At 41.4% G+C, this 13,805-nt stretch overlaps 1 protein-coding gene across 3 annotated transcripts in view; it reads left to right on the top strand.

Annotated features, from left to right (window-relative positions):
* mafa (MAF bZIP transcription factor a) overlaps positions 1–13,805 on the top strand; it is a 70,562-nt gene that overhangs the window by 7,422 nt on the left and 49,335 nt on the right. For 2 of the 3 annotated variants that reach the window (XR_016114490.1, XM_088992647.1), the window contains exon 2: positions 993–1,058. The exons of the other annotated variant lie outside the window; for it this stretch is intronic. Coding sequence is in view for 1 of the 2 variants with exons in the window: in XM_088992647.1 (XP_088848773.1) it covers positions 993–1,020 (28 nt within the window). In the remaining variant the exon portion in view is untranslated. The remainder of the gene's footprint in view (positions 1–992; positions 1,059–13,805) is intronic. 3 annotated transcript variants of the gene reach the window in all.

Raw genomic sequence — 13,805 nt, 5'->3', positions numbered from 1 at the left:
AGTTGTCCTTGAAAGACTGGCTGCAGGTTATGTTGGTAATGAGGTGCTCGGGACCTGCTGTGGTATTTTTATATATCTGTAAATGGACCCAGACCAAGAGACAGTGACTTTTAAATAAACGCGACATCATTCCCCGGCAATCTCTTTGCAAGTAATATTGAAGACTGTTAAAAATGTGTAGAGGAAAAAAAATCACACACTTTCAAAGCCCTTTGTCCACAATGGTCATTCAGGTTGTAGTTGAAATATATATTGAGGATTTTTCAAAACAAAAACAAAACTAGCTTATCTGTATGTAGATGGTTTTTAAAAGTTATTTTTGCATCATTGATTTTAAATGTCCTTTTTTTCTTTTAAGTGTAGACAATCCTGCTCACCGACATGTTTGGCATCCCAGAACAGGGAGCTAATATTTCTACACATTTATCGTGCCACTAACTGCACACACCTGCTCCACCACTTGAAAAAGAAAGTGTCTCTCGTGAAATATCTACGACAAAGTCCAAGAATGCCATGCGTCACAGTACATTTCTCTGTGTGATGAATACAGTCCCCTTTTGATTAGATGTGTAATTTCATGAGTTGAGCAGGTAAAAAAAGGGGGAGGAGTATTTTGTCTTCTCCATGCAGCGACACATTGCATGCTTAGATACCATATTTCGTCTTTGGTGGTTACAATGTTTTGATGCATGAGGCTATGCCTGTAAAGTCTATTTGCATGCAAATTTTTACATTTCCCTCTGTATCAAACACTTAGTGTGATCCATGCATACAACCAGACAGACAAGGCGAGGGAGAATCTTGCTCAGAGTGCAACTATTTGTTTCTTTGTGATTGTGCAGGGCATTTATTTGTGTGTGCTTGACAAGGTGGCAGAGAATGACACAAGCTGGGGGAAACACAGGACTGAGAGCAAATGGCACAGTGTGTATATACCTTGATGGTCATTTATCCTCTCCTGTGTTTTTCTTCAATCTTATCTGCCTCTCTAGGTCATCTAGAAAATTCCTCCATCTGTGATTTCAAGCCCCGTTCCTGCTCACACTTGGTTCCCTCAGGTAAAAAAAAAAGTTTCATTCAGCTTTTTTTTCTTCTTGTTCTATACAGAGTGTAGAGTCCTGAAAAAGTCAAGTTTTCTGACAACCTTTGTATTTCTCAATAGTATCATAATATCAAAGTCTTGTATGTAATAAACTGTTGAGAGACAATTTTGAACCCACAGGCACAACAGTGCCTATTCTGACTGAAATGTCATCCTTTTTTGTGATATTACCAATTCCGAGTCAGGATTTTAAGATTTACTACACACATGCATGCACTCTTGGTGGAAGGAAATCATCAAACAAATGTTCACCCTCATATTATGTTGAAAAAGAAACATGTTGATTTTGTTGTGGGCCATTTTTATCCGTATGTGATAATCCACACAAAACAGTCAAATAATAGGTGACATCAGCAACAACTGTTTCTGAAATGTTATAAACATACTTGAAAAGAGAGACAGCTTATTTTGTATCCCATTAGGATATTTTAAGACTGAAAATAAAAGGAAATGATATCCAGTGATTTAGACGAGACAAAAATGGAAACGGGTAAAATTGACCACTTAATATAATATGAGGGTTATAATCGCACTGTTATAGAAAAAAATGCACAATTCAAAACAACAATAAAAAGGGGACATAAGTCTTGAAATTTACAATATAAATACAGTATGTCAGGCAGATGTAATGACACTTCTGTTGGGAAGATTATTTCTTTGATGCAAAAGTGTGTCCTGGCAATACATTTCATACTGATGGAAAGGTTGTTTGTGTCCCTTTTTACTGGTTTTAGATTTGTAATGAATCTGCATTTAAGGGTAGAGCAACGCAGCTGCAAATGTGAGTTATGCCCGTGACTCATTTGACATTCACTCTGCCACTTCCAAACAACTTAGTTTTCTGTTGCTCGTGACTAGTTTTACCTACCGATGCATGAGGGTCATCATGGACTAGGGTACAGTGGGTGGAATGCGTTTGCTCTAAAAGCTGGCATGTGTTTGACTGATTAGGACAGGGCTCATTCAATAGGAGGAAATTCAACCAGGTGGTGGAGTGAGCCCTTACCATCCCTAACTGAAGGGCAAGTTTCACATGACATGGAATGAGTAGGTGTGAAGAAGCCACCCCAAGAAGATGCTTGCCCACCCTGGCACGACTTGGGCTGTCTTCAGCAGATTTACACTCATGTGTTGCAGGACAACATGCCCAAAGAGTTTTCGCCTAGATACTGTAATTTTGATTGCACACCACCAATCTTCAGTTTCGTGATGCAGCGATAATCGCCTGTCACAATCTGCTTGCAGTGTTATTTGCGACACTTGCACTGCAACCTGAGCATATGGAGCAAAGTTATGTTCAGTGGGTAGTTTAGATTCCACCTATTTCACTTATGTCACGGGGTCAACATGATGAGATGACATCGAAAATGCCGTGCTGATTCCTGCATCAATTGAGTATTCTTGTGGTGTAATAATGTCTGTTTCACTGGAAAAAAAACAAGGCTCAGTCGGATGTGCTTGAGAGAGAGAGAATTGAGAGAGATATGGAGATGAGGTTGAAGAATCAACCAGTTTCTTTGCTATTCCTCCATCGTCTGGGACTGAATCTCCTCCAAGATGACAACATTCCCACGCAAGGCAAAGCGGACTTTATCAGAAACCACCTTTATATTAAGGGAATGGAAAGGATGGAATGTCCTGGTCGCAGTACTAACCTTCACCCCATGAAATTTTTGGACGATCAGGATTTGGTAATCTGCGCCGGCCAGATTGTCCAAACACAACCATGTTGGTTGATTTGAGACATATGATGGCTGAACTATGAAACACATTTTTTTTGCTTTTGTGACGAGCATGAGGATGGTGTTAACAAGCTGTTTTGGGTGTGTATGTATATCTACCAAAACAACACAAAACAACTAGCAACTAGTCAGGCAAATGTATCTAGTGTTAGTAGTGGAGTTCAGAGGCTGCCTTCCAGCTGTAGCTGCTGCTAGAGACGTTAATCCCTGTGAAACCAATCATGCTTGTAAAAAAATACTTGTTAGATGAAAAAGATACTTGTATTTTATTCGGACAAATTACATCCAAATGTGTTTTGAATACACTGGTTGTATCAAAGCAAGCTTGTAATAACTGCCAAGATCTATTTGCCTTAGATGCCATGGCAGCTAACACACAGACATACAGTACTTGCTCCTTCTTGGTACGCAGGAAGCGAAGCCATGACGAACCATTGCTTAAAGGCTAATCTTAATCAATATAGGCGGCCGCTGGTAGTGGATGTTTGAACAGGATTCTGGTGTAAGAAAACGGTGAAATGAAAACTGTACTGATGTCTCACTAACAAGTGAACAACAGAATATAAACAGGGATGAGCACTCGGATTGGTGGTGACTCGAATTGAGTTGCAAATTAGCCGTTAAGAATGAATATCGAATGCGTGTTAGATTTACACACACACACACACACACACACACACACACACACACACACACACACACACACACACACACACACACACACACACACACACACACACACGCACACGCACATGCACACACACACACACACACACACAGATCACATATATGTGCGACAAATGTATGATGGAGAAGTGAATGTGGCGTGTGACAACTCGCTACATTCAACAACAAAACACGGAATCATTTGCGCATGGCTGGAACATTTAGCCGGTTATCATTAGAATTTAATTCAACAGTTCAGCAGTCACTAAAGTCCATCCACAGTTTGCCTTTATTTTGAGTGTTACTTGCCTCACGCCGTCAGAGGAGCAAAGGAAACGAGTTCAGCTTAGCGCTAGCTAGCAGCTTGTACAATGTGATATTAAATCATTTCCTACCTTGGTGCCTGGCACTGAAATTTACCTGGGGTGTTGGTGTTTTGCATTACAAGAGTGGAACAAAAATAAGACTAGAAGATGTTTCTGAAACTTTAGAATATTGCCCCATCTGCCGATCAATTCCCCGAGATGGGCAATCAGAGGTGCCATTTAATGAGTTATCACCGAGATACTAAATTACACTAGTCAAGTGAGTGTGTGGATCCATTTAGGTGCCACATGCAGGGGACACGTCACTGCACTCGAATACCCTTCAGACACATCGACAAAGTTGTTCACCAATGAAATTGTTAATGCTTCGCAAAAACTATTCTATTCGTGATGGACACATTTTGGCTTTGACTTTTGTGTTTCAGACAACATAGTTAAACATGGATTTGAAATTGCAGCCATGGTTCCAGACCATGGGCAGACGAACTGTGGGAGCGGTATTAGGTAAATCAGATACACTGTGATGACAATTTGGCAAAGTTTAGAATGGTTTGGAAAATAGGATGACGGCCAGACACACAATATTTACTTGGTTGTGTCATTTCACACCAAATGAGCATGCAGGGACTCCGTAAACTCAACAACTTGTATCTAAGCAATTAAAAAGTACAGCTTCCAAAATATGTTCCCTTTAACGGTCCACTGCGGGCCTTAACATTCTCTACAATTTGATGCTAATGCCGGTGTCTCGACGAATTTTAATCTGTTTGAAACAAACAAAAACTGATATGATGCAACATTCAGTCATATAACGGAACTGACCCACAGCAGACGAAATAGCAGCTACAGCTAGAAATTGGGGTAAAGTGGCTTCCTGGGATCAATACACAAGGACAGAATAAAAAACAAACTGAAGTTAACTTACAGTATATTTTAAAATTCAGAATGTGCCAGCTCACAACAAATAAAGGATGGACAAAAGCTTTGCATTTCAATGCTTATCCAGATACAGACATACAGACTTCACTGATGGATGAGTCATTGGTCATTATATATGTAGGGTGTAGGGTTATTTACTCGATTATGTCTATGTGGGCTGTATAATCAGTAGCTGGCATTTCTCCAGCTCTGTCTTACTTCAAAAGGGAGGTAGCATAAAAGCCATCAGGAGAGACAAGGACAAATATTGTACAGATTAAGTGTTTTAAGTGATACCCTCCTTCCACACGTCATCACCGTGAATTAGGCGCCCTCTGCTCGCGGATGAGGGCTGGGGTGTATAAACAATGTTAAAGAAACAGATGTTAAACAAATTAAAGAGGAGAACTATGAGGATGTCTATCTCAAGCGGAATCGTAATTCTTGGCTCTGTGGCTTTTGCTGCTTGTGGCCAATGTGGCGCTCTTACACCCTGACAGATAAGAGCAGCGTTTGGTCGGTGTGTTCTCTTCTTTGTGTTCTCTAAACCATACAAAAGGTGCATATTTGTTTCATGCAAATCAAAGTATATGAGAAGAGGGAGGGCCTATGAGCAGTCTGACCACGTAAGTCTGGAGGGATAAGCTGAGTGATGGAGATGGAGAGCCAGATCTTGGCGTCCTTGCCTGTGGAAAGTATATGTGACTCTGACCAGGATCACATGGATGTCACCAAAATCGCTGTATCTTGCGCACGACCATGAGTCAGTAAGATTTTGGGGTAACAACCTCAGATAACCCGACCAACTGTCTCATATCTATTATGTAAGTGAATACAGGAGACAAAAATGCTGGAGTTCAGATAGTCAGGAGAGTACGGAACTCAGCATATGCTGACATAGACAAAACACCAGGTGTGTAAGCGTCCACACTTACACATTCACACACAAACACTCGCACAAGCCCACACACACGGATATATCTATAGCTATCCATCCATCCATCCATCCATCCATCCATCCATCCATCCATCCATCCATCCATCCATCCATCCATCCATCCATCTCTCTATCCATATACAAGTGTCCGTGTGTGTGTGTCCGTGTGTGTATAAAGAGCAAAGAAAAAGGTGAGATGGATGCGTGCAAATATAGATTCCAACCAGCTGGAGTGTGATTACATAAGCATTCTATGAGGAGCAAATCCAAACCCAACTGACGTCAACGAAATAGCTGTAGGAGTCCAATTGCAGTTTCCCCTCACATCATCTGTGTTGCACTTCAACACATTGAGGAACACCATCGATACACACTATCAGGGTTCCTTCAAAAGCTGTTGGGCAATTCTATGCTGTGCTTTCAATGTCCATGTGAAGGCTATTCCTCGTGAACAAAAGCAGCATTCAAAGTTTGGTGTAAATTTCTAGTAAATCTGGTGCCGACTATTGAACAACAGAAACTTTCAAAAGATCTTTTTCACATTTTTGATGAATTCTTGCTAGATAGGCTGATGGCTCTCAAGACATGTAAACATTCTAAAAGAGAAAATGGCTATCAAGCTTTTTCTCAGTCCAAATTTTGTTTACTGTCGTTTTTGCCTTCTTCAAAAATAATTGATTGAGGTTGCCGATTAGAACACGGCTATCAAATCAACAGGCCCAATCAGCTGGAAAAGCACACCACTCAGACCACTGATCGATGGACAATGGCCTACCCTCAGCCCATTGTCTGCATAGTGCAGCTCTTGCCCATGTTTCATTCAAATGCACCCCGGCTACTAGCCTGTCAAGTGACTGATTGATACGTGAATCATTCAAGAGTTTTACTCAGTATCAATTTAGTTTGGTTTCAATGTGATCTGCTTAAGAAAGGTGAGATATTAATTACTACACATCATGCTGATTGAGCGATGCAGCAACTTATGCATGCACACCAACATTTTATTTTGACTCGAGAAACAGATGAAAACCAGTATACACCATATTTTACTAAGCATATTCCTGTTACGTGCATGAGTGGCACATATAGCATCACCGTGTTGAGTGATACTTGTCATTTACAATAACCCGGTATGTTATTTTGGAATCAAGCCAATAATCACCCGAGAAATGTTGTCATCAAAGCCACATGTCAAGGCCCGTGTCACATTGTTGCTTTGTGATCTTGATGCAAATCAGCGGGATCGGTAGATTCACAGTTTGGGGCGCACACAAAAGTTTGCTCAGTCCTTTGCCAAACCATAACAGTTGGTTCATGTCAGTCACATATGCTCAGAGCTGCATGTCATTACAGCCAGGCTCTTTTATCACAGCGAGGTCTATTTCTAGGTACCACGATGTTGCTCTCCGCAATAGAGGGCAGGTGACATCGATCCAGATTGACCTCTCGTGTTGAGGGGAAAATTAACGAGACATACAAAAGGGAGGAGGCCGGAGAGAGAAACTGAAGGGGGGCATGAAGAAATCCATTAACAACGCTCTGGATTATGAATTCAAAATTGGGCGGGATCCCTTTTTACCGCTTTCAACCTATTTCTCCAGGTGGGAGGGAGAAACTGGACACCTCTCAAGAGGATTTCATTATTTTTAGGGCTGATGACCCCACCCCCCCAAAAAAAAAAACATTAGAAAGCTAAAAATAAAGATGCCCATGTAAAGTGAGATGTGGGCGGTTTGCGTCACTATCACATACTAGGCAGACATATAAATTTGAGCTTTAAAGGAGCCGAAAGGGAGGACGCCGGTCTTCATTTGTACGTGAGGGGGTGCTAGGTTTAGTGTAGCGTGCTTGGGCAACATTCCATCCATCCATCCATTCATTTTCCGTACCGCTTATTCCTCATTAGGGTCGCGGGGGGTGCTGGAACCTATCTCAGCTGTCTTCGGGCACGAGGCGGGGAACACCCTGAATTGGTTGCCAGCCAATCGCAGGGCACACAAGACGTACAACAGTCACTCTCACACACACACACCTAGGGACAATTTGGAGTGGTCAATCTGCCTGCCATGCATATTTTTGGAGTGAGGGAGGAAACCGGAGGACCCGGAGAAAATCTACGCGGGCCCGTGGACAACATGCAAACTCCACACAGGGAGGCTGGACCGGGATGTGAACCGGCGACCTCTGCACTGTGAAGCCAGTGTGCTAACCACTCGACTACCAGGCTTGGGCGACGTTCCGCTCTGCTAATTATTTTCTGAGTCCTCAACAATTTGTCGCTTCCTATTGGACACGATTAGAAGGATATTCTCACTCCAATGAAAAAAAATAGAAGCACTTCACTTTTGAAAAAAAGTGGTTTATGAGATATTGTCTGAGCCAGAGACATGAGCATTTGACTGTATATTATTTTTTTCCTCCACTTTGAAATGAAAACTTGATATAAGAGCACTGTTTGGTGACAGTGACCCTAGAGTATCTCAACTAAACAAGGAGCACTTTGGGAAATTGTGAATAATTCTTAAAAAAGGGTCACCATTTATCGCCATTTCCCGTTGTTGTCTACTAGAGAATATTTACAAAAATACTCAGTGAACTATGTGACATTAGTTGTGGAACTTTTATTTGTTTTAGTCTGTGTGAGTGTATTGTACGATAAACTTCCATATTATATTATAGAGTGCTACTCTATAAAAGTGGATACATGGTATTTGCATTCAATTAATTGGTGTGTGTATGAGCTGGCAAGAATCATTATCAAGCACTAACCAAAGCTATGTTTGATATATAATTAAAATACACTGTACATGTTGTTTTCCAAACTGCATTGAATTGAAAGTGAGGCCTCTTGATCTGCTAAACTCATCCTACTCATACAAAAATCATATTATGGCTCTCTAGTATGCCATGTTACTCCTGAAAAACAAATGACGTACTTATTCCTTCCATCCCAAAATCAAGTATACCTCACTTCTGACCGAAGCTTACTACGTTACACCTGCTTGCTCCGTCTCCCATTACCCTCCAACCCTGTACACATACAGACGGACACACACACACACACACACACACACACACACACCCCCCCCCACACACACACACACACACATACACACACGCACACACGTACACACGCACACACACACACACACACACACACACACACACACACACACACACACACACACACACGCACACACACGCACACACACACACACACTCCACTTCCATTCTCCCCCTCGTTAGCTTGATGAATGGCTTCACTGCAGGGAAAGTGCTGATTTTCATCCCTCTGTCTGATTTCTGCTGGCTGTTATTAATTTCAAACACTCAGAGAAAAGCAAGCGAGTCGATAAATAAGGAAATGAACACACTTCATCCTGCCATGCCGGAGCATCCGCAGTCACTCACCCTCTGCAGACGCCAGGCCTGCATTTGGAGGGTTCCGATTTTCACAACACTTCAGATAACCAACACAAACAAACAAACAAACAAACAAACAAACAAACAAACAAACAAACAAACAAACAGACAAACAAACAAACAAACACATGAATAAATAAATAAATAAATAAATAAATACATTGCTGCCCCTGCAGACTGTAACCCAAAACAATAGAAACAGCTCAGATGTGTTTGTGTTAATAAAAAAAGAAATTATGGCAATAGGGGGATGCACAGAAACCTGGCAACAGTGAACCAAAACTGATATGAAAATGCCCATTAAACCAGATTATTCTTCAAATGGCTATGAATAAGCAGTCATTGCCTCAGAGACATTGCGCCGTCATCTTTCTTTTTGATGGAAATAATGTTGCACTTTTTAATATACATATATAAATGAAACCTGAAGCGTGGCTGAATAAGCAGGGTTGGCCCAGGTACTACAACCTCTAATATGAGAAAAGAAAAATGATAAAATGGTCTGTTGAGTTCCCAGTTAATAAACAGAGTCTTGAGCACATATTAATACATATCATCATGATTTATTATTCCCCAGTCGAGATGAAACTATCCTAATAATAAAAAGAGAATTATTTGGAAGACAGGAACATAACATCAATATTAAATTAGTGGAGGCCAACGAGGAAGACGGAATGGAGAGAAAAGTACAACGGAAAATTGTATAAAAGGAAGGAAATACATTTTAAAAAAGATGGAAGAAGCAGAAGTGTGTAAACGAAATAACAAGAGCGGTGAGCAGAGGAAAATGGAGTACATCAGAATCAGAATCAGAATCATCTTTATTGCCAAGTATGTAGAATACACAAGGAATTTGTTTCCGGTAGAACACGCTGCACCAGTATCGTCGTCAAAAAAAAAAAAAAAAAAAAAAAAAAAAAAACTGCTAAGTGGCACTATACAGTTCCATTTTGGCTACTGTTGAAAGGGTTCAAAGAGTTAATGGCTTGGGGGAAGAAGCTGTTTAAATGTCTGCTGGATTTGGTGCGCATGGATCGGTAGCGCCTGCCTGAGGGGAGTAGCTGGAAAAGGTGGTGGGCAGGGTGCGGAGGGTCCAGTAGGATTTTCCGCGCCCTAGTTTGGATTCTTGCAGTGTGCAAGTCCTCGAGAGTGGGTAGGGCGGTGCCAATGATTTTTTCCGCCGTCCTAACTGTCCGTTGAAGTCGGATTTTGTCCATTTTTGTGGCGGCCCCGAACCAAACGGTGATGGAAGAACACAGGATGGATTCGATGACATGGACAAGAATGAGGAAATGAAAAAAAGGGAGTTGAGGCGAGCTTGAAGTGCAGCATGTCTGCAACAAGGTTCCGCGAATGTCAACACAACGACTGTATTTACAAGGCCGAGCTGCTCTTATTGTTAACTTGTAATAACGGGGCTGAGTCTGATGAGTACAAATGAACAAAAGGAGTATGAGCCGAGGGGAGTAAATAGTGAATCGCCCAATTCCTCGAATGCTTCTGGTTAACCATTCGGGGAATGTTCGCACTGTGGGTTTATCAGTATAAGCTGGACAGTGTCAGTCGCCTGAAGAAAAAATGTCTTTACAAGAGTAATGAGTAGAGTAATGGGAGGACGTATGGTAGCCAGACATGCCGTGTCATGTCAGGTTTTCAATTCTGAACTGAAGTTACATTTGGAGACTTTTGGGAGACAATAATTTGCTCATGAGAATGGCTAGTTTGGTTTTGCAATTTTTTTGATGTTCCAAAAAATGTTTTCTGTAACAGTTCAGTGCATGTGTCATGATAAACGGAGGGTGGCAGAAGCAATGTGTTCCCAGCTGATGGTCTCTGGTTGCGAATAACGGAAAGCAGTGTCGGGTGACATTATCGGAAGCATTGCATATTGATGAGGTCAAATACGGAAACAAAATGAAAAAAGAAACAAGCACAATGCATACTTTTCTCAAAATTAACTGTTTACCTATTGCATGCATTACATTCATGGCGTTAGGCAGAACCTTAATCCCAACCCGGCGAGGTTGGGGTTAAGGTTCTTCCTAATGCCATTAATAAAGGTTTTCTGATTCTGATTCTTACCCGTGATGTAGTTCGATGCAAACTTTCAATGTAATTCTATTCACGGTATCTCCGACGGAACCAATCGTTTGAAAACATGATCAATGGTTTACTTTTGCATGCCCTGACTTGATCCCTTGGGTGATCATGACATAGACACCAAACACAAATACAATTCCAACACTTGATGCACAAAGTACCGGAATACGAACTCTCATTTCCTTTTTATGTCTCTTGACAGTAACTTTAATATAACTCCTTCCCAGTAGCACGTCAGGTGCAAACACGTACCTTCGATGGCTGTAAAGAGATGGCAGTGCAGTTTGTGAATGCTTGCAAGTGTGTGTTTGTGACAGAGAGAGACCTATTGTGTTTGCCTGCTTGAGAGAAATGTAAGCGATCCTCATGTCCCCTGTTTATCTCTATCTACCCTTGTGTCGGAGTGGAGGGAGGTCATGGGCAGGACTGCCCGGATCCTTCTCCATTCCCTCGGCTGCTGCTGTCTCACAGGCACAGTGGCCACTGGAGGATGAAAAGACAATAGATATGCATACACGCACACACACGGCCCATTCAGAGCAGTTGTGAGCTCAAAACACGCACACGCAGCAATGCACACCTGCACACCTGCATCTACATACCTGTACATTTGAATGCATATTATAGTTGTTTGAGGTATCTGTGTGCGCAAAAATACGGATCAAACCTCTAAAGATGGAGGACACTGATTTGCTGTGTCGACCCCTTGAAAGGAAAAGCCGAAAGGAAAAGAAGAAGAAGAAGATATATCTGTGTGCACAAGAAATTTTGAGCCCCACGTCCATGTAAAATAACTTTTTACATTTAAATCAAGGAACTCTTCCAGATCCCATACAAAACACCACTGAAGTCTTTCTCAGCCAGTATGTCAGAGTTGTTTTTATTTTGCCTGTGATTCAAAGTATGATGGTCATATCCGGATGCAAACAATCAATGATGGCATCTTATACTCGATACACCAAGTATGAGGTTTGCGACTTGCAACTGACACCAGAGGAGGGAGGGCAACTTTCCAGTAAACAGAAGGTCTATGTCACGACACGAGAAGGACACAGTGCCTTTACTCGGACAACACTGTCACATATGGAGCGGTCAAGGTCGTCTGCGCATACTCAAAAAAAGTCACATCGTCTGTACATATTTAATTGGTAGAAAATAAATCTTTATTCCGCTATTTTATTTTTTAAAGAATGTCTGGGGGGATAAAATCCAATCAATCTTTACCTTTTCCAAATTGTGTACTTCAAGTCAGTTTATATTATAACAATCACAGAGCCTCAGAGATGAGACACCTTGGCAGCATCCTGCACATGCACCGCGTGTGCTGTAAATAGCCATAGAGCGCAGCGCATCACTGCTGTGTTTGGACCTATTTTGGAGCTGACACAGGAAACACGGCCATCCTGACAGTCACCCTGCCAACCGGTCCTACCCACAGCAGCCCCGAAACCTTCTGTCACACATGTATACATACACAGAGTCACACAAATGGCTGCTACTTTTCATATATGGTGCCATTTATTAACTTTCCAGCGCATCATTCGACAAGCAGTCTTCCAGGAATCATTTATTTTGGTGCATATTTCATTTCACAATTCTACTTAGTTATCTGACAAACCCCTGGAGAGACAAGCATCCCACAGTGCCACTCAATGTCCACAGCCCCTCCCCAAAATCGTTTTCTTTATCCATTAAAAAAAACTGCAGTGCCAGGTTGATTTTACATCCTGCGACAGCTAAAAAGAAACATACTATTTGTGTCAAAAGCATCTGCACAGTAAGCAAAAGGTAAGCAAAGGTTCACTTGAGCAGGGAGCTCAATTACTCACAACACTGATTTCTGCTTTTTGCTGCACAGGACAGCTGGAGGGCTCTTGCTGAATTGACGTTTAATTTGGATCTAATTGAATTATTGTTTTTCTTCTGGTCTGTATTTTTGGTGTGAGTCAATTATTCATTAACCTGCTAAACATTTTGGTCAAATTAATTTAAGCATAAGGACACAGGCCGCTTCAAACACCTCTTCAGCAGCTTCTCATATTTGAGCTGAAAGATAAATGTTGGAGGCTTCTTCTCCTTCACTGTGTAATTATGTGCATGGTCATGTGCTTTTACAGCCTGCCTAACAGTCGGAAATGATCTCCTGGAAATGAACTCCAATTAATTGTGACTCTTTGCAGGCACACAAGTGTGCAGAAACACTGTAATGACACTTAACGGGAAATTGGCTCCAGTTGAAATGTTACATAAACTTGATAGTGAGTTGGAACCATTGTAACTTCTATGATTCTGACAGCTTGATCTTGTAACACCTTGCAAAAAATAAATAAATTAAAATAAAAGCAATGCAGGGGAGTGAGGGTAGGGGAGCAGATAGTTGGCAGAAATGTCACAATGACCGGACACTTTTGAGCAGGACAGGTGATTTTGTGAGGAGTTTCAACTTTTAGACACCCCTGCTATCGTTTATCCAGGCAGGAGTAAAATTTGAAAGTCATGCACACAATTGCTTTAAAATAACAGAAATGTAAAGTAAAAAGGTGTTCATTCATTCATTCATTCATTCATTCATTCATTCATTCATTCATCAT

This window comes from Hippocampus bargibanti, linkage group LG03 (genome assembly GCF_051943395.1).
Source record: "Hippocampus bargibanti isolate YZ-2025 linkage group LG03, ASM5194339v1, whole genome shotgun sequence".
NCBI classification, from domain to species: domain Eukaryota; kingdom Metazoa; phylum Chordata; class Actinopteri; order Syngnathiformes; family Syngnathidae; genus Hippocampus; species Hippocampus bargibanti.
The sequence above is the reverse complement of the archived record's forward strand: the minus strand, read 5'-3'. Positions and strand labels throughout refer to the sequence as shown.